The 21,917-nt window shown below is 41.5% G+C and overlaps 1 protein-coding gene across 13 annotated transcripts in view; it reads right to left on the bottom strand.

Annotated features, from left to right (window-relative positions):
• The window catches only part of DCC (DCC netrin 1 receptor), a 555,466-nt gene that overhangs the window by 361,989 nt on the left and 171,560 nt on the right, over positions 1–21,917 (bottom strand). Inside the window, exon 11 of one of the 13 annotated variants that reach the window (XM_039544151.1) lies at positions 12,591–12,643. The exons of 11 other annotated variants lie outside the window; for them this stretch is intronic. In XM_039544151.1, the coding sequence (XP_039400085.1) occupies positions 12,606–12,643 (38 nt within the window). In that variant the 3' untranslated portion in view covers positions 12,591–12,605. Of the gene's footprint in view, positions 1–12,590; positions 12,644–14,580; positions 14,724–21,917 lie in introns of those variants that run through there. One more of the 13 variants, XM_039544147.1, reaches the window with a different exon arrangement.

Raw genomic sequence — 21,917 nt, 5'->3', positions numbered from 1 at the left:
CAAGACTAGATGTTCACGTGTTTCGCCTACTTGTAAGTAACTAGAAACCATCTGTTAATTCTAGTCTAGGAAGTGGCATCAATGGCCCAAAGGCTCCTTTTTTCCACTCCAGCTTCTGTTCTTTAGTCTATGCAAGGTTAAGTTTCCATTGCTTTGAAATTCCAAGTTTTTCCACTAGCATTTCAGAATGATCTACTGGAACTTCTCTCCCTAGCACTTCACAGAGTTATATCAAGTACAATAGACAGCCTACAATGTAACATATGTTTTGCTCAATACAGCAGAAACATTCAGCAGTGTGTGGGCAGTTAATATCATAGTGATACAGTGTTGTCCAGTGCAGTGGTTCTCAAACTGTGATCCGTGAGTTCCATTCAGGTGGTCCATCCAGGGCTGGTGCAACCATTTAGGCGACCACGCTGGGATTTGGGGGGCGCCATTTTCTTCGGCAGCCACTGCGGCGGCCGGATCTTCGGCCACCCCGGTCACTGCCAGCATTTAGGCGGAGGGATCTGGGGCAGGGAAGCACGGGGAGGGCTGCCTGCAACTAATAATGGGGGGGCGCGGCACGCAGGGGAACTCCCCGTCCCAGCTCACCTCTGCCCCGCCTCCTCCCCAAGCACGCCATGGCTGCTTCACTTCTCCCATCTCCCAGGCTTATGGCGCCTAAGCTGATTGGCGCCACAAGCCTGGGAGGCGGGAGAAATGAAGCAGCTCAACCCTGCCCCACCTCCTCCCCAAGCACATCTTGGCCACTTCTCTTCTCCTGCCTCCCAGGCTTGCGGCCGCCAATCAGCTTAGGCGCCGCAAGCCTGGGAGGCGGGAGAAGTGAAGCAGCGACGGCATGCTTGGAGTGCTCGTGCACAGAGCAGTGGTGAGCTGGGGCGGGGGGTGCCACAGGGTGGAGGATGGGGGGTGGGGAGCTGCTGCAAGGGGGACGCCTCAGGGCGGGGGGGGAGCTGCCGCAGGGGAGGGGGGCGCCTCAGGGCGGGGGCGCAGGAGGGGCGCAAGGTGGAAGTTTCGCTGAGGGCACGAAACATCCTTGCACCGGCCCTGGGTCCATGGATTGTTCCCTCTAAGGTGCGCGCCTGGGCAGCCGCACATGGGAGACTGAAGGGCCACTCACCTAATTAGTGAAGCCATGCAGGCATGGCTCCATTAATTAGGTACCTGGACTCTGGAGAAGACGCACATGTAAGATGAGGTGGTGGCCTTAGGGAGGAATAAGGGATAGATGGGAGGGGAGCAGTGGGGTGAGAAAGGGGGCGGGGGGAATTTGGGATGTGCAGGGGTACAGCGGCTAGAGAAACAAGTGACTTTCCCCAGCTCCAGGGCTGCAGCTACCAGGGAGAGAAGGCCCTCCTTCCCAGCCTCAGCTCTGTGGCTGCTGTGGTGCGGGAGAGACCCCCCTCCTTTCCAGCCCCAGCCAGGGGCAGCTGCAGTGGGAGAGAGAGGAAGAGACCCCCGCCCTTTCCCAGTCCAAGCTCGGGGGCTGCCATGGCAGGGAAGAGAGGGCACGTCCATCATATTAGAAAGATAAGACTACTGATATTAAAATGTGTGTTGTGTGTTTTTATTTGTAAAACAAAAAAACCCAATTATTATTATATAGCACTTTTATCCAAAATGCTTTACAATAGTTAGCGAACGGTATACACAACATTTGAAAAGATCATTAAGTGGTCCACCGAGACCCTCAGCAATTTTCAAGTGGTCCGCGAAAAAAAAGTTTGAGAACCACTGGTCTAATGGGTCGGTAAATTGACTGTACTTTTATGATATTTTGACAGTTGTACTATTGACTCACTTTGTTACCTTGGGCAAGTTGCATAATCTCTCTATTGGTGTTTACCTACATTATACACACACACACACACACACACAAACACACACACACTGGGTGGGGGGGATATTATTTCCCTGCCTAGAGGGGTAGTGCAAACTTTTGTTAATTAAACATATAAAGCATTTTGAGCTTCTAAGATGAAAGATGTTCTTAGCACAATGTTGTTATTATTAGAGCTGTTGATTTTTATCATTGCTTTTGTTTCTAAAAGTCAGTGCACATTTAAAAATACTCCATGCACTATTTTGTGGCTGATTTTGTTTGGTTGTTTTAAGTGTGTGAGAGTAACCTTGCATAGTTCACAACATGGTACATGCAGTGTGCGTTTGTGAATAACAAATGACAAAGAGTGGATGGGTTTTCATGAGTAGTTTGCAATTTCCCAATTTTCAGCCTAAGGCAGATATATAAAGAACATATTAATATTCAGAGCCCAGGTCATGTTTGAAGCTTTCAGGATTTCTATTGTGGCTTATAAAAGGAGAGCTAAGGAAAGCGCTAGCCCCTCCCGACTGGTACTTGCCGCTGTCTCTGTGCAGTGGGAGAACATCATAAGGTTGTCTCAGTTAGAATATCAGCAGCTCAAAGGTGCCACACCGGGTCCACAAGGCAGCCCTGCTTTGCCTTATCCAACTCACACATTCAGCAGCACTGAAGCAGTTAACTTATTACTAAAATTAGGAGTTTCAAAATAGTTGCTGTCACTGTTCTTGTCAATCAGAAAATCTGACTGAATTTCCATGCCAACTAAGTCTCACCCAGGACTTTGGGAGTCCCTGTGTGGCGATTCTAGACAGCACAGGCTGCATTCAGTGCTAGCTTGGCAGTTAAAAAATGAGAACCACAAGGTCCGTATCCAGAGTCCTACATAAAATATCCCCTTCTTTATAGCCATTACAACAGAGCACTGAATCTCCTCAGCCACAAAGGATGCTGCACCTAGCCATGGGTGTTATTTGTGTACTTAACGTAAACTGGTTATTTAAAGTGGAAACATCAAAGTGGGTGAAATGGCCCATTCTACAATGAACCCTATTACTTGCCATCATAATGAGTTTGGTAGAGTATATTCCACTTGGAACTGGGAATAGGGTTTTAAATGTAAATACTTATACACAAATAGTAAAGTATTAGATTTCTGGGCCTTGTAAATATCTTAACATGGCATGATGACACTCAAAGAAAAACAGGCCACTTAGTAGTTTGCAGTTGCAGTTTCTATTAGCTGCACGTATAATATTTTATCAAAAACTAACTGCTATTGTATCGATTTATTTTATTTTGTGGTTAACTAAATAATGGGTCATTATTATTCTTTGTATTTTGGTAGCACCTAGTGTCCCTAGTACTATTGTGCTAGGCACTGTACAAACAAAAAATAGAAAGACATCCCTAGCCCAAAGTATAAGAGCCAACAGATGGATCCAACAAAATGAAGGGTGAGGAGAGGGGAGTGCAAGATAATGAAATAAGTTGAATTGACTGTAGAGAGCTGGGAGAGATTTAGACCCACTTATTGTCAAAGGATGTGTCTCCCAGAGAAAGCAATCCACTACTTTTATACTTACCTTTGCAAATTATAAAGATTAAGCTTTTGATCAATGCAGCTATTTTTTTATGGGACAAATTCTGTCTTGATCCCTACTGGGCTGCTGGGATTTTATGTCAGATTTTGGCCTAATCACTTTACACATAAATAGTTACCCACCTATCACTTTCTGGTATTTTAGCTATAGTAGCAATGATAGTTCAAGGAATGTACAGGAGTTTAACGCTGCAGACCATGCAGTGTGTATATCAGTAACATCCCAAAATTCATCCCCGTAAGTTATTGGTTTTCACACACAAAGATCATGATTTGACCTTTCCCCAAAACACTGCAGATGCAACTTTCAGGCTGTTGCTTTACATTATGTAGGTGATATGTAAGGCGTTGTAAAATAGACATTGTTACATTCATATTGACTCAATGGGTCAAATTCAGAAGAGAATGGTGAGAATGTAAATTACAGATTGGTATGTGGGTGAGATACTGAGAAAGCAAGTAAATCAACCAGATTCTAAACTGCTGCAAAACACACCCTGAGGGGATCAGAAGAAGATATAATATACACCAGCTTAGACTCATCTCCAAATTTGGCCTCATGATTGTAGTCACTGTCAGTTTTCAGGGACTTTTCAATGTGAGCAGAACTACAAATGGATGCATCGTCATTTGCAGAAGGCACCCCAGATAGTAAGTGCTACTTTCAAACTTTTTCGCACTGCTTTAAAATTTAACTTAAATTAGGCAGCTGGAGTGCTGAGACCACTTCCTATCCTGTTGACTAAGACTGTCTCATTGTTTCCTTGTGCACCCTTGTCTGTCATATCCACCTGCTGTCTCTTGTCTTTAGTTAGATTGTAGAGAAACAAGGTGGGTGAGGTAATATCTTTTATTGGACCAACTTCTGTTGGTGAGTGGGACAAGCTTTTGAGCTTCAACTGACCTGAAGAAGAGCTCTGTGTAACCTCGAAAGCTTGTCATGCTCACCAACAGAAGTTGGTGCAATAAAAGATACTGCCTCACCCACCTTGTCTCTCTAATATCCTGGGACCAACACAGCTACACCACCACTGTGTACATACTTAGACTGTAAACATTTGGGGAGTGATACCACCTTTTGTTGGGTGTTTGTACATCGCCTGGCACAATGGGGACTTGATCCATGACTGGGGCTCCCAGGTGCTACCACGATAGAAAGAACACATAATAATAAAAGAGAAAAAGGAAATGCCTCCTGTGATTTGTTTTTCATATAAAAAAATCCTTTATGAGGGGAACATTGGTGAGTAAATTCTAATTAAAGCAATTTGTGGGGTTTTTTTGTTTTGTTTTGTTTTGCTTTAACTGGCGTTGAGAGAAAAACATGGAGAGAAAATTTAGTGAATGTAGCTGCCTCCGAAGTCAGAGGGAGCTGTGCTCCCTTATATCAGGGTTGCATCTTGGTCAAGGAAACAGCAGGAAGATACAAGATGTGTAACTGGATGTAAGAGAGTTGAAGGACAAAAATGGGATAAGAGGAAATATATTCATCTATTAATTCTTTTTTTCTTATTTGTCTTAGTCTAATACATGCATTAAAGTCAAATAAAAATTGTGTGGCTCGCAAGCCATAAATACATTTCAGACTCTGTCAAAATCATAAACCACTCACTCTTCACTTGTATAGTTTATTATGATTTTACCAGAAACTCTCAATGAATGTATAGACTTGTAATTCATAGATACCCGTGAGTTATTCTGTATATAAACACAACTCAAGGAATCTGACCTCTACTTGTGTGAGCTGTTCGTTTTCCGCTATAAAACAGATTTGCTTCCCTCTCCCCCATTTTTCTTTATTGCTGTAGTTTTTCTAGGCTGCAAAAAACATACATCCACGTCATTAGGTCCATGAATGTAACACGAGGCTCATGCTGGGAAGAAGGCAGTTAGGACACCAGTTATAACCATGTCAATCAGAAAGAAATGCCTTGCTATCAGTAAATATAATCTAAGGGAGGTATTTACCAGCCCCGGGGTGCAGTGTATTTATCAGTTCTTGTTTTCCTATAAGCAAACTATGGGCTCTCTACTTTTCTCATGCAAAAAAAGGGTCATAATCCAGATTACATTTTTCCACTTCAGGAGTTTGGACTGGAGTCAGTGAGTGGTTTGTGTGGGGACTGAGACTGGAATATGGCCTGAAGTTTGTAATCCTTCTTCGATACCCTTGTATCTGCTCATCCATTTCCTTCAGCTCAGTGATGATGCCTGGAAAGTACAGCGATTGCTCGATACTGTCTGATATGCTTATTTATGTGTTGAGTTTGATTGTGTGTGTGTGTTTTATTTTGTCTAGGGAGTTTCATTTGTAGCTGGTTGTATATCTGAAGAGGTTTATATACACACACTTTGGGTAATTTATGTATGTCCCAAATTTTAGAGCAGGATTTCTTTTTACTAAAGAAGACACTACTCTTAGTAATATGTATGGTTTCTTTGGCTAATACATTGTATAGCAGTAAACTGAGAAAGACTTAGATACTACAATGAAAAACCTTAAGAATAGGTATGTGCATAGAAAGTTATTGATGGGACCCATGAATAAAACAAAAAATAAAATAGAAGCTAAGAGCATCTGTATTGTTATTTATATTGCAGTAGTTCCCAGGAATAAAACATATCCAAACATTTTCAGCTATTCTCTTTTCTGTTGAAATCAAAAGATTTATCTGAACTTTTTGTGGGAATGTTTCTCAAGTACAAACTGGAATTTTTGGTCTCAGTCTTGGTCTCTCTTTCATTCATATATGTGCCATAACGACCAAGTTATTCTGTGTGTCTTTCTCTCATATATACACACAGAATAGCTTGGTGGTTATGGCACATATATGAATGAGAGAGAGAGACCAAGACTGAGACCAATATATAAAACATCTCCTGGGATCTAGAACACCTAGGTTTAAATCCCTGTTCAGAATCAAGGCAGAGCAGGGACTTGAGCCTGTGTCTATTGCATCCCAGGAGAATGCCCTAAAGAAATCTCTTTTTCTCTGTTTTTGCACTGAAACATTTCTGAAGGTCTTTTTCCCCGCATCCACCCACCCCCAATCAGAACTCCAAATTCCAAAAGCTCATTTTTTTTTCACAAAACAGAATTGTTGTTTTCTAGCCAGCTCTGCCTAGGACCCCTCCAAGCATGCTAGAAACTGTACAAACACACAATAATAAATAATAATCGTATAATCTAAGTTGTTTTAGCAATCTAAGGGTACGTCTTCACTACCCGCCGGATCGGCAGGTAGCAATCGATTTCTCGGAGTTCGATATATCGCGTCTCATCTAGATGTGATATATCGAACCCCGAACGTGCTCCCGTTAACTCCGGAACTCCACTGGAGCGAGTGGCGGTAGCGGAGTCGACGGGGGAGCCGCGGACGTCGATCCCGCGCCGTGAGGACGGGTAAGTAATTCGAGCTAAGGTACTTCGACTTCAGCTATGCTATTCATGTAGCTGAAGTTGCGTACCTTAGATCAACCCCCCCCCCACGGTGTAGACCAGGCCTAAGAGTTCTTAGGAATAAAGGAAAGAAAATTTTATTCATAGAAATGTAGGGCTGGAAGGGACCTTGAGGTCATCTATTCCAGCCCAGCCAGTGAGGCAGGACCACATATATCTAGATCAGCGGTTCTCAACCTATTTACCATTGTGGGAGACGTATGCAGCTTTCTATGTTTTAAACAAATATACTACCTGTATGGCCCTGAGGATATCACAGACCACAGCTGTGCGCTGATTGGCCCACAATTAGCGCACAGACTGCAGGCTGAGAACCACTGAGCTAAATAATCCCTGACAGGTGTTTGTCTAATGTGTTCTTAAAAACCTCCAGTGAAGGGAATTCCACAACCTTCCTTGGAAGCCTATTCCAGCACTTAACTCCCCTATAGTTGGAAAGCTTTTCCCAATATCTAACCTAAATCTGCATTGCTGCAGATTAAGACCATTACTTCACGTCCTACCCTCAGTGGACATGGATAACAATTAATCACCATCCTCTTTATAACACATCTTAAAAGATTTGAAAACTGTTATCAGGTTCCCTCCTCAGTCTTCTTTCCTCAATATTAAACATGCCCAGTTTATTTGTTTTAATTTCCTCATAGGTTGAGTTTTCTATATCTTTTATCATTCTTGTTGCCCTCCTCTGGACTCTCTCCAGTGTGTCCACATCTTTCTTAAAATGTGGCATTTAGTAATGGACACAGTACTCCAGCTGAGGCCTGACCAGGGATAATTAGCTCCCCCAGATTGTTTTCAGCAGTACTACTGCCTAGCCAGTTATTCCCCATTTTGTAGCCATGCATTTGATTTTTCCTTCCTAAGGGGCCTACTTTGCACTTGTCTTTACTGAATTTCATCTTGTTTGATTTCAGACCAATTCTCCAGTTTGTCAAGGTCATTTTAAACTCTACTCCTGTTCTCCAAAGTGCTAGCAACTCCTCCCAGGTTGGTGTCATCTATAAATTTTAAGAGCATACTTTCCACTCCTTTATGCAAACCATTAATTAATATATTGAATAGTGCCCAACTCAGTACAGACCCTTGTAGCAAGATAAGGCTCCCCAGTTTGGCAGAGAACCATTGATAACTATTCTTTGAGTATGGTTTTGCACCCACCTTATAGTAATTTAATCTAGACTACATTCTCCTAGTTTGATTATGAGAATGTCATATGGGATTGTGTCAAAGGTCTTACTAAAACCAAGATATATCATGTCTACTGCTTCCTCCTATCCACTAGGTCAGTAATCTAGGTAATAAGTCTTTGTTCTTGATGTTGACATTGCAGTTGGCCTTTGCAGAGGGTCAAAGAAAGAATGAAATGTAGTTTAGCCCAGATTTCTGTGCCAATGTCCTCACTAATAATGCTGTGGAGGACATTCAGCACAAAAATATGAACCCTAATGTGCAGTTATGTTTATTTGCTAATAATCTCATTGATGTAAGTGGGGCCAGTTAAATTAATAATGATTTCAAGATCAGGCCTGTCATCATCTAATTTTTTTTAAAACAAATACCATGGTTTCTCATGCAGATATCTGGTGTATGTAACGTCATATGCTATGACATCTAGGCACCACGGATAACCAAGACATTTTATATAGAGAAACGGTTTTTTAAATGGTTAGTTTATACGTTTCTATGCTGAGTGCTCCTGGCAGTCTTGCTGGTGAGGTCACTCAAAGAAAAAAGCTGGGTTTAACTCAACTGTAATGTTTCTTTTGCAGTTCACCACTAAATGTGACACCAAAATTATCACAGGTTGACACTCTGGATCTAAGAGAACAGTACTGTGGCATCTTCCAAAGAGTTTCTTGAAAGGTCAGTCAAAGATGTACCTTTCCTGGGGATTCTACGGTGCTTAGAATGTTGGGTCTCAGTATCCAGACTGAGACCCAACATTCTAAGCCACCGTAGAATCCCCAGGAAAGGTACATCTTTGACTGACCTTTCAAGAAACTCTGACAAATGGGACTTCCTCCTTAAGGTACACAGGAGGATGCATTTACTACAGAAAATGTCAGAGAATCTCTGTAATGAGTCTGCAAAGGACTAATTGAGTGCTTGCCAGCAGGAACAGCTACTTTAGAGAGCTACGTGTTGGGATGACCTCAATATTTCTAGAAATACCTTCTGTGAAACGACAGCTGATCTTACGACAAGAGGACACATTTTTAACTCAGAGAAATGGCAGCTTTTCCTAATGCAAAGTGTCTTCTCTTTGTATGTTTGAATAAAGAATGTGTTCCTACTGACCCAAAAAAGATAACAGCTGTCACCAGCTGCCCAACCCCTGTCAACACTGAGACTGGGAAGACTCTCAAGTGCATGTAGTTAAAAGGTGGGCTTGTCATCTCATATATTCAGATCTTTTAAAAACATTTTCCTTGCATTTTTCAGTGTTAACTTGCAAGACTTGAATTTTTTAAAAAGCTACATTTAAGCAAATGCACCACAGTCTAACTGTCTGAGACTGGGGTAAATTCAGAGTACCCACTGGAATTACTCCATATTTACAATGGTATAACTGAGGGCAGAATTTGAACCCTTTATTTATTCTCTCCTCTGTTTCTTGTCTTCTTAAAGTCGGAATAGCTGCTTTGGACCATCTGTACATAACATCATTTGACAGATCAAATATTCCCAGGTCACGAGAAGCTATACTGGAGTAATTCAGTGAAATTAAAACATAGGACAAAGGAAAGCAATTGTAAGGAAATGCAGGATTTTTAAATTGCTCTGTAGATATCAACTCTCATAGTGATCATAACTTCAGCTGGGAGCACACACATCTGACCCTGCTTCCTATCCCTGCCATCTGCATCCATCTCTGCTGCTTGCTCCTAATCACATAGCTCTTATCCAACCCTATCTGCACTACATCTCTTTCATGACTCTCCAGCAAGGGTGGACTCTTTCGGCAGCCAGCATTCTACACTGGTCTCTTGCAGCAGAATGAGGTCCAGGATCACTTCTGAAATCACTTCAGGATCAGAGTCTGAGGTTATAAAGTGCTTTGAGGTGAAAGGTACTACCTAAAAAGATGAGGCATCTTTTCTCCTTGGCTCTGTCCTCAAAACAGGCTAGGTCACCACAAGATAGCTTAATTCAGGGCACCTTGCAAATAGCTTCCATAGTCAAGGTTCCTATGGATACCTGACTGGAATTTAAAGCAGTCTTTCAGAGAAAGAATGCTTCTCTCCAGATGAACTCTGTTTGTGGGAGTAAAATTGGCCCACTATTTTGTTAAGGTTGCTGTGTTGAAATTGGGCATTAACATGAGACATTTCAAGATAAATACCTGTGAGTACTCATTTACCCCCATCCTGCTGTATATTGCAGGTACACTTAATAAATGAATCATGTTAGTATTACTGCAAGCAGAAGCCCTAACTCTGAAAATAGTGTTAAAATACAGATATCAGTGACTGTTTGGGAAGTTCATGAGCTAGCAAACTTTTCTCTTTGACAGGTTAAAAAGCCTCGTAGATTTCGTTGACGGAGTGATAACCCTTGTGGATAAGGGGGAAGTGGTAGATGTGGTATATCTTGACTTTAGTAAGCTTTTGATACGATGTCATGTGACCTTTTCATAAACAAACTAGGAAAATAGAACCTAGATGGAGATACTATAAGGTGGGTGTATAACAGGTTGGAAAACCATTCCCAGAGAGTAGTTATCAGTGATTGATAGTCAAGCTGGAAGGGCATATCCAGTGGGATCCCTTAGGGATCAGTTCTGGGTCTGGTTCTATTCAATATCTTCATCAATGATTCAGATAATGGCATAGAGAGTACACTTATAAAGTCTGCAGATGATACAAAGTTGGGGAGGGATTGCAAGTGCTTTGGAGGACAGGATTAAAATTCAAAATGATCTGGACAAACTGGAGAAATGGTCTGAAGTAAATAGGATGAAATTCAATAAGGACAAATGTCCCCTCTCAGTCTTAGAAGGAACAATCAGTTGTATACATACAAAATGGGAAATGACTGCCTAGGAAGCAGTACTGCAGAAAGGGACCTGCGGGTCATAGTGGATCACAAGCTAAATATGAGTCAACAATGTAACACTGTTGCAAAGAAAGCAAAAGTCATTCTGGGATGTCTTAGCAGGAGTGTTGTAAGAAAGACACATGAAGTAATTCTTCCACTTTACTCTGTGCTGATTAGACCTCAACTGGAGTATTGTGACCAAGTCTGGGCACCACATTTCAGGAAGGATGTGGATAAATTGGGGAAAGTCCAGAGAAGAGCAACAAAAATGATTAAAGGTCTAGAAAACATGACCTATGAGGGGAGATTGAAAAATTGGGTTTGTTTAGTCTGGAGAAGAGAAGACTGAGAGGGGTCATGATAACAGTTTTTAAGTACATAGGAGGTTGCCACAAGGAGGAGGGAGAAAAAATGTTCTCTTTACCCTCTGAGGATAGGACAGGAAGCAATGGGCTAAAATTGCAACAAGGCAGTTTAGATTGGACATTAGGAAACATTTCCTAACTGTCAGGGAGGTTAAGCACTGGAAGAAATTGCCTTGGGAAGTTATGGAATCTCTGTCATTGGAGACTTTTAAGAGCAGGTTGGACAAACCCCTGTCAGGGCTGGTCTACATCAGGGGTAATCAATTATTTTTTGTCGAGGTCTAAATTTCTAGGTCAAGATATAATCAAGGTCCATGCTCTGAAGAAAATAATAAAAATACTAACAATAATGATAATAAGTAAATAAAAACATTTCAGGTCCATTCAAAAGCATCTGGCAGTCTGGATTTGGCCCACATCTCCCTATTGACTACCCTTGGTCTACGTAATACTTAGTCCTGCCTGAGTGCAGGGGACTGGAGTAGAAAGCCTCTTGAGGTTCCTTTCAGTCCTACAATTCTATGACTCTACGATATCCCTTTTCTATGTACATTCAAAGGTCCTAGTTTCAGAGGCATGTATACTTTCCAGTGCTGTGCTCCTAACTGCTTCAGACTGCTCTATTGCTCCCTATTGCTCAGCAACAATGTAAATATTATGACCGGCCATGGCCTATCCAAACTGAGACAGTAAATTCTCAATATATCTCCCATCAGACCAGCCTTGGAAACAATAGTGTCTTAAGAAAAATAATACTGATATTCTACATAAAGCCTTGCACTTCAATCACGTAAAGATACTTCTTGTCTTCTTTGATGCTTTTTGATTAATTTCATGCTTCTATAGTTTTCAACATGAAGGTCAGTTAGTGCAAAAATTCACAACAGCAGATCTTCATGGCTCTGAAGGGGAACAGACTGGAGCCATCGGAAATGAAAATGAAATATCACTGTACTTATGCATGAAAAGTAGCTGTAGAGGATTTGGAAATATGTCAAGTGGTTAGAGCAGGCATGGGTGACCAGAGCATTTTGAGCTTGATCCTCAATTGCAGCTGAGACATGCTTGGTGCAAGTGGGTGCAAAGGTTATTTTTAACCAATTAAAGTCTCCAGTTCTGGAGTCAACCAATGTTCTAGCATAACTTAGAACAGCCTCTGAATTTCTCTATATTGTACCCAACTTTTCATGATCCCGAGAGGTCATTCCAGCAGCCAGGGACCACCAAAGCACAGCTGTGCTTAGCCAACACCTTTTCCCCCTCTTAATGCTTCCTACATTGCTACAGTGCAGGGTGGTGTGGAGTCAGCTATGTCCCAGCTAGTGGAACTCCACTGCTTGGCAAATCTATCAGAGAGAGACGAGGATAGGACAAGAAATTATCATCATTCACCCCTTATTTCCTATGAAAAAAGAGTCCAATTGAATGTCACATTGACCAGTTCAGAAGCTGCCAACCTTTTCTACTGTCTTCATTATATACTGATGCAAAAATCATTTTATAGAAGGGATTATTTTCATTGTCTCCATTAAAACAATAAAAATACCCATATTAATAAAAGTGCCAGGACCACACATAAGTATTGAGGGTATATGCAGGGATCATGCCTAGCCTAGCCTAGCTTGGCTGTAAAGCTCTTCAAGTGTAATCAATACTTTAGTAGACTTGAAAATATTTTGTTAATTAAGGTCTAGACTCTGGACTGTGTGTTATGGTTTTGTTTTATACGTAACCATTTGTTTCCAATACTTCTAATTGTTACTACTTGAATCTCTATGCTTTGTTTAATAAATTTGTACTTGATTTCACTATAAACAAATCTAAGTGTGGTGTATCAGCCAAGGTGAACCTGGTATTCTGGGTTATACTGTTTCTTTGGAAGCTGTGAATTTTACTTTTCCCAGGAGTGCACAGGGTTGTGAGGCATCTTGCTACCACATGCTGTTAGTGGGAGAAAACCTTGTCTGGGCCTGCCACGGGGTGACCAGATAGCAAGTGTGAAAAATCAGGACAGGGGATGAGGGGTAACAGGTCCCTAGACAAGAAAAAGCCTCCAGAATCGGGACTGTCCCCATAAAATCCAGACATCTGGTCACCCCAGCCACAGGTCAGGTCCCCAACTCCTCTGGGCATGGACAACACAAGCTCTCCCCTCTAGGCCTCGCTGTCCACGCTTTGTTTCTGCAGGTGAGTGATTTCCAAACTCTAACCCTTGAGCCCTCTGAGTGTCTCCCTGGAGCATCCAGCCCTTGATCCACTGGACACTCACAGTATTCACGGACCTGCTGCTTCCAAAGAAGCAGTACACTGCGGAGTACCAATTTCTCCTCAGATCACTGCTCCATTCAGCTCACAGCATTTAAATTTTACACCCTTGAATATTACATGCAAGATCCTTGTATCCCACATGTGTGAAACTTGTACTTCTCCTCCATGGATGTTTACTCTTGTGGAAAAAAGAGTTTACAACAAAGTGGTGGGTTTGTGGTATAATTGTATATTGTTTAGAGATCTGAATGCAGGTATATTATTAAAAAATGAGAGATGTTCCTGGTAATGTGTGTTAAGAATGATCATATTTTTGCTTAGAGAATAAAATAAAAAGTCTGAGGAGTTATTTTTTAAAACCTAACAAAGAGATAATCTGTATCTAAGAGTAAAAATTCTGTTGGCTTTAAGGGGGTTTGCTACCCTGGCCATGTGGATAGTAGGAACTCAAACTTTACAAGCCTCCTGGTAATTAGTCTCTAATAACTTTGGTAAGGTTAGTAATCATCTGTTTAAATTACTAGAAGCTCTCTGGCTATTGCTAGGTTACTGTAACATCAGCATTTCAGTGCCGATGGGACTGTATACATTCTGCTCTTACAGAAAAGACCTATAGAATTAAATAGGGATGAAGTCAGTTTAATAGGGATCTATAGACTTTTAATAGGATCTACATAGATTACCTTAAAAACTCATAGAATATCCTTTCTGTAGATTTTATGAACCATTGCAAAGAATTCTTCAGCACAAATATAATTTTCTGTTAAATTTTAATAGACTTTTTTAAATAGTATGCAAAATGTATCCTCTCAAAGCCCACAGGACTTTTCTATAAGGACTTACAGAACTAATCATAAATGAATTATAAGAGCATTCCCTTCTAATGATCCAAAATATGGTGATGCCATTTTAAGCAATAGCATTCTGGATCATTATTACAGAATAAAGGTGTAAGTTTTGTTGTTGTAATATGGAGAAGCATGGGTGAGGGATTTTGACCCTACATTCTATGCATACAAGCAGTTAAATCTCACAATATGTTACGAAAAATACTGCTTGTCCTAAGTACAGTCTTCAATATGATTCTTGAATGAGGATGCCTGTTTGAAGACCACAGTAGCAGGATGTTAATAAATGTTCTCTCCATGTAATCGACTCCTAATGGGGAAAATAGGGAGAGAAATCAAAGGTCACAGTTATCTGTCACTTCTTAACAGCCTAAAGATTTTATTTTAGTGCTGCCTTTATGACTTACAGTACAGACATCAGTTATTGACCACACACCATCTGCAGTGTGGATAAATGTGCCTTATTTTTTCACTGTGCACTTTATACCTAACAGTGGACAAATTTTTGCCCTTGGATGCGTGAACATGATTCCCATTGAGCTCAATAGCAGCTAAGCATGTGTCAGACACCAATATGTATGGAAGCTTCTAAGGACTGGGATTTAGTTAAATTGTGACTGGAAAGAAAGATTTAACTCATAAGAAAAATTACAAGAACAACAGAATTTTCCCAGGGTTCCCCCCCATCCATATCTTGTCTCTGTACCTAAGGATGGCCAATGACTACTAAAAAGGAAGACAGCCCAAAAGGGACATGCATTTTATACTAATAGAGAATAGCTCAGACATTTGCTCTGCAGGAGCACTGCAGCCATGGCCTTTCAGGTCTTTTAAAGAAAATTTTCACGCCTTTTCTAAGAGGACTGAAAATAAACACCTACCTCAGGCCTTTATGCTCTATGTAAGCATAAGCACCCTGGTCCCTGTGGTTTGTCAAAGACCAAGGAGGAACAGTTTGTGGGATTCTCTTGTTAAGACACATGCACATACTCTGCGACACTTTCCACTCATGTGCACTAGCACTTTTCACTCAAAGCTCTTTGCAGATGTTGAAAGTCACTAAGTAGTTTGCAGATGGGTGAACTAATACAGAGAGACAGTGTAAATGACTTTCTCAAGGTCGTTCTATGAATCTTGTGCTATGAATCAGCGACAATTATAAAACAGCATAATTAATCTGCATCCCTGTGTGGCAGTCCACACTTCTAAGAACCCTGACCCTCCCTTTCTGGGCATCTGTAGCCAAAGCTGTAGGTTTTTTTGTGGTGGAGGAGAAGGGGTTACGAAAATCCTGACTGACTGTTTGCCCCAGAATATTCACTGTAAAATCAAGTTGTCACTCTGTCTATTACACAGAGCTGCTTTTATTTCGCTTACATAATCTCGGATTCTTTTCTTTTTTAAATTGAGGTTCACGGGCAGGTGATAACTGGGTTGAGAGTCCTCCCAAGTCACAGGCTCTTATTATAACCATTAGTTCCCACCTGAGAAAGAAAGTGACCTAGTGACTCTCCTCTCTAGTCAGCTCAATAATTGAGCCAGATCTACAGTTTTCTGCTCTTCCCAATACTCTGCATCAAGAGAAGAATATCAACTGGTATTCTCATTTAATGAGAAATTAGAGAGGCTGCAATCAGATGAAAATACTGTACATGTGAGGGGAGGGATGAGAGAGAGAATTTTCCTACCTACCTCTCCCAGTAATACATGTTTTCAGTCTGTTGCTGTCTCTGTAGCAGGCTTTGGTAATTAGAGGGCTTTGTTTGCTCATTATTATACCTATTTTACAACTAGCACCATCACCAGGCTGCAAGTCCTGCGCCTGGGAAATGTTCCTACCTTTTGTGACACTGAACGTTTTGCAGAGTAACAACAGCAATAGAAATTACAACAGCGTGCCCCTCTAACTCTGGATTTGGTTGATATTGCAGAACGTGGCTGACGAGCCTGTGGGAGTAGAAGCCAATAGGGTAGCTGTGGCTATTAACTTTTTTTTTTTTTTTAACTTTTTTTCATTATATCTGAGAGCTACATAGCCTGTAGCAACAGGTTGGGGGGAGATGAGATTCCAGTGACATAAAAACTCACAAGAAAATAGGTAGTGTGACAAATTGTAAAGATAAGGCTGTGTAGGTAGCTTGCGATGTAGTGAAATGAAATTTATTGACAGTGCTATGTTCTGCTCTATGTGATAGGGCTGTATACATCCCTCTTGTGCACACAGACCTGTATGATTCCATAATTGAGTAGGAGTTGTTTTTAATTTCAATCACAGAAGACGTCTTAAGAAAAATAATAGACAAAGGTCTAAACTCTAGACCCTACCTTAGCTGATTCAGGATTGTTTCTTCAGTAATACACTTCACATATTAATAAACTAATGGGAGTTGAAGGAACACAGACCCTCACAGGACTGGCCTATGGGCAACATGCCCAAGAAGGTGACTTGTCCAATACTACCTAAGAGGTCAGAAATAGACTCCAGATCTTCTAACTCCCATTCCTTTGCTGTAACCACAAAATCAATGCTTTGTCTAATCTGCTTTTAAAATGTCCGAAACAATGGGGTATCCTCTATCCAACTCTTCTCTCTTGAGTCTAGTTCACAGTGTAACAGAGGAAACTTTTTTTCCTAGTAGTCACCCTACAATTACCCTTTCCTAATGTCATTGTGTTAACCCCATGTCACGGGGTGCACCTCCTCAAGCATGTCCTGCTTGCCAAGTGTGGCATTGTAGGTCCTCCCTGCCTCAATTTACCTTAATGTCATCAATAAGTTTAACAAAGCTTTATATAGGAAACAATGCACCTTTTGAGGGGTCTAGTGATTAATCAAAGACCCAATGAAAATACAAAAAAGGCTTCACCCTGGATCTTAGCGGAAATAGAATAATTCAGTTTCTCCATCCTCACCTGGGTCCACCACTCCCCTGCAGTAGGGTTCTCTCAGCTCGGTTCCCTTTCCTGGAATCAGGTCTCTTGCTACAACCTGGGAAGAATCCTTCCACAGATCCATGGGGTCTACAGAGATGTGCAGGAAGAGAGGATCCTGGTAGGAAGTCATCCAGGGAGGCAGCTACATAGCACCCTAAGATGCAAGTCTTAGCTGGCTACCATTGGGCCCTGGATTGGAGCCTGGTGGAGAGGGTGGATCATACTCTCCTATCACCCTCTAAGGAGGGGACATTGCCAGAAGTCCATCTCTTGGCAGGGAAGCTAACTGGAGTCCAGATTATGAAGGTGCAAGGGTCCAGATGCTAAAACCCCAACCCAAGGGGAGAAGCCCTGAAGTCCTTACTGACTCCTGTAGATTTCTTCATCATTGGATTCTTCATGTGTACCCCCAAAATAAGTGTCCTTAAACATGTGACTGGGATGCAGGGCTGAGTTACTAAAAGGAAAGACCCCCACACAGCAGATCTATAGTGAGAAAGGGGAATGCCTAGGAGGAAGACAACCTGCCACACCCCAGCCTTCAGAGGTGTAATTACAGGGTCCAAAGAGGGCTGAGTTGGTCCGTTCTCCCTTGCAGGAGCCTGTCACAGGTAGGCTGGGCCCTGACTTCCCTTAAAGGTTCAGCCCCCATGACACTCCAATTATATTCCCTCTTATGGGACATCAAAGTCACCAATTTAATTTGGGCACCAGAATACTTGCAAAATAATATAGGCATTAAGGCTGATGAATGGTTGTTGGGGTGTGTGGAAGAGGAGGAGGGGGAGCAAAAACAAAACCAGGAATCCAGTCAAAGCAGCACCATTTGCATTTGCCAAGGAAACACCGAACTTTGCAGGCTGAGTTTGTATTCTGCCATGCTGAGGTATGGTGACAGTCTGTCACAGTGCAAGAGCAGGCCAGAGGGACAGTGCTAAAAAAGTTATGTACTGTTTATATGGCCCAAATCATCATAGTATCTCAGTGCCTAGATGGGCAGGAAAGGAACAGCTGTCAATTAATATTTACTATATCTAACACTTGTGTTTAATGTCACAGGTGTATATGCTGTTTTACATGAGCCGAATTCTGATACTAATTTACTCATGCTAAACACATGAGTCCTATTCAAACCAACAGGACTATTCATGGAGGGAGGTACTAGCCAACTTGAATAAGGGTGGTTGAAATCTGTCCCAGAGGAAGTAAAGTGATGGTCTCTGCCCCACAAAGCTTATAATCTAAAATGAGCAGGTCAGAGACAGAACACAGGACAAATAATCAGTGAGGGAGGAACTAATGGAAAAGTAACAATATTTTGTCCCTTTCCCATTATTTACAAAGCTTGGGGAAGGCATGAGTCTAGACAAAGCACTGGAAAATAATATACTGTAGGGAAGAATATAATATACAGTCTTTTCCAGCTCTAATGTCTATGTCTCCCTGCTTCTACACCAGTGCACATCTCCTTTCAAAATGAACTAAGCTTCGTTAGGTGTAGACTGATTTTCAGTTGTGCCCCAGTCAGCAATCAACTTCTAACAAAAACCAGCTAAAAACTGCAATTGGATTAAAAACCATGTATTATGCAGGTAACTTGTGAAGTAGGGTTTCTTCAGATAGCAATTCCACCCACTAGCTTTGCCAAGATACAATATGAATAAAATTATAGAAAATGTTAAAAACACTTTAAATGGAGCGAAGGTTGTTGTGGGTTGTTTTCTTCTCTGTTCTGCCATTCGATGCTCTGGGGACACAATAACCTTTGTTCTCAGCATTAAAAGTTAAACGCATATAGATGAGAGGGAGTCAAACAGGCCCCTCAACTATGGACAGTCCATTACAATACTACCCTTCTGCTTTGGGTGAGGCAGTTGTATTTTGATCTGATAGAAAGGAATCAACAAACTCTAATTTGAATGTCAACTGCTTTTTAAGTAATCCAAGGTTATTGGGAATAAAAGTGTTTCAGTTTTACATGTGGTGTTCAGTGAAACATAAGTTGACAACAGCCAAGTCATTTACTTCAGGAAACTAAGTGTAGCCTTTTGTTCAGGAAATGAGCTGTCACACTTTACTGTACCAAAGGAGAAGAGGAACCAAATAGTGACCCCTCCAAGTAATAGAGTGCCGGGCCTGTTCCTGGGGAAGTACAACTACACACTGCCTCTTGCTGTGGGCAGACAATGGCATTACAATCTAGACGTAAATGACTTGCCCAAGCAAAAGTATCAAGTTAATAGAATGGCAGAGCATGGGAAGAAAGTCCTAAGTTCCTGTCTTGTTTCCTCTCGCAGAATAATAAGTGGTATTAAGCTGCATATTTAGAGTATGTATTTAAAAAAAAATCACTGCCATAAATCACAAAAGAAAGGTCAGATCAATATTTGTCTGCCACACAGCCAAACTGCTAAAACAGGAACTAAAAAAAATATCATTGGTTTTTACTATACTGCCAATATGTTATTTGTGGCCGAATGAAATGTCATACTTTTTAGGAGTGAAGTCACACACAATGGTTCAGAAAGTTTCCAATTATTCTAGTTCCACTGTGCATTTTTTGTTTATTGCCATCTTTTGTATAAAAGTGAAAGCAACTCCACACAAATTTGAAACTACATCACTACTTTCCTGCCAGTTACCAAGCTACTGGTGCTTTTGTAAGCAACCCTAGGTATTGTACAGCGCATAGTTAATTATACATATAAGACATAATAATACATTCAATCATATAGCTTGAATATCTTTCTATCATACTGTAGCATCTCTACACTGACTGGAAATATGACCACATGCTATCCTTAGATGCAAAATGCTTTAAGCTTGTTATTAGAGACAGAATGTAGGTGAGATAATATCTTTTAATGAAAGTAATGAATTTAAGGGCTGGTCTACACTATGGGGGGAAATCGATCTAAGATACGCAACTTCAGCTATGTGAATAATGTAGCTGAAGTCGAAGTATCTTAAATTGAATTACCTACCGTCCTCACTGCCCGGGATCGATGTCTGCAGCTCCCCATGTCGACTCCGCTACCGCCGTTCGGTTTGGTGGAGTTCGGGAGTCGACAGGAGCTCATTCGGGGATCGATATATCGCGTCTAGATGAGACGCGATATATAGATCCCCGAGAAATCAATTGCTACCCGCCGATACGGCGGGTAGTGAAGACATACCCTAAGTTACACTCTCGAATGAGCTCACACAGGAAAATGATAAATGACAAAAACACCCTATTACCTGTGGGTGAACACTTTTCACAATGTGATCACTCTATCTGACTTATCAGTCCTCATCCTCAAAAGAAACCTGCACAACACTTTCAAAAGACAAGCCTAGGAACTTAAATTCATTACTCTACTAGACACTAAAAATCATGGACTGAACAGAGACACTGGATTTATTGCTTATTACAACAAGCTGTAACCCACTAACCTCCTCTTTTTGTCCTCTGACTGCAGAGGTGTTAGGCCACTCTAACTTGAATGGTCCCTTACAATACTTACTCATGCTAAACAATCTGTTCCACCTTGAATTTTGCTGTGACACTGGGAGTATCTTTCCCAGACCTGAAGAGCAGTCTGTGTGGCTCGAAAGCTTGTCTTTCTCACCAACAGAAGCTGGTTCAATAAAAGATATTACCCCCACACACTTTGTCTCTCTAATATCCTGGGACAGATACGGTTACAATTATACTGATTTAAACCTCTTATTTACTTTATCCTAATAAAACCATTAGCGGCTCCAGAATGCTACTGCATTGTGAATTAATTAATATTAATTAATTATATTTTATCATTTGCAGGCATGCAATATTTTACTGTAATTCTTAAAGAGCCCAAATCACTGTTTAACTGCTATCATGTGTGCAACATGGCAAACTTAATTTTGTTTCACCGTATAGAACTAGGCCACACTTAAGCCTGCTTATAGGCAGGGCCGGCTCCAGCTTTTTTGCCGCCCCAAGAGGCGGGGAGGAAAAAAAAAAAGCGGCACTTCGGCGGCAGCTGAATTGGTTCACTTCAGTCTTCTGCAGCAATTCAGTGGCGGGTCCGTCACTCCCTCTCTTCCTCTTCGGTGGCACTTCGGCGGCAGCTCAAAGAGGAGGAGAGGGACTGAGGGACCTGCCACTGAATTGCCGCCGAAGACCCAGACAGAGTGCCGCCCCTTTCTATTGGGCGCCCTAATTGCTTCCTTAGCTGGTGCCCGGAGCCATCCCTGCTTATAGGGATGATTAAGATGATGCAACAATCATTCAGGCTAACTCATGCAAAAGTGAACCTCTTTTGTCTAAATACAAACAAACCACATCTGCGCCTTGGACCATGTACTCATCTGAACAGGACTTTGTTGACTTGTGGATGGAAGATCTTCAAGGAAATCCTATAGTGTCGGTCATTCAGGCCCCACTTCAGCAAAGCATTTAAACATGTTTAACACTAAACACACACAGTGCAATTGTTACCAATGGGCATGCACTTATTTATGTAAGTGGCACGACTCACAAGGTTAAAGTTAAGTGTGTGCCCAAGTGCTTTACTGAACTGGGACCATATTACTGAATTTCAGT

Source organism: Mauremys reevesii, linkage group 6, assembly GCF_016161935.1.
Source record: "Mauremys reevesii isolate NIE-2019 linkage group 6, ASM1616193v1, whole genome shotgun sequence".
Classification (NCBI taxonomy): domain Eukaryota; kingdom Metazoa; phylum Chordata; order Testudines; family Geoemydidae; genus Mauremys; species Mauremys reevesii.
This window is presented reverse-complemented; position numbering and strand designations above follow the sequence as displayed.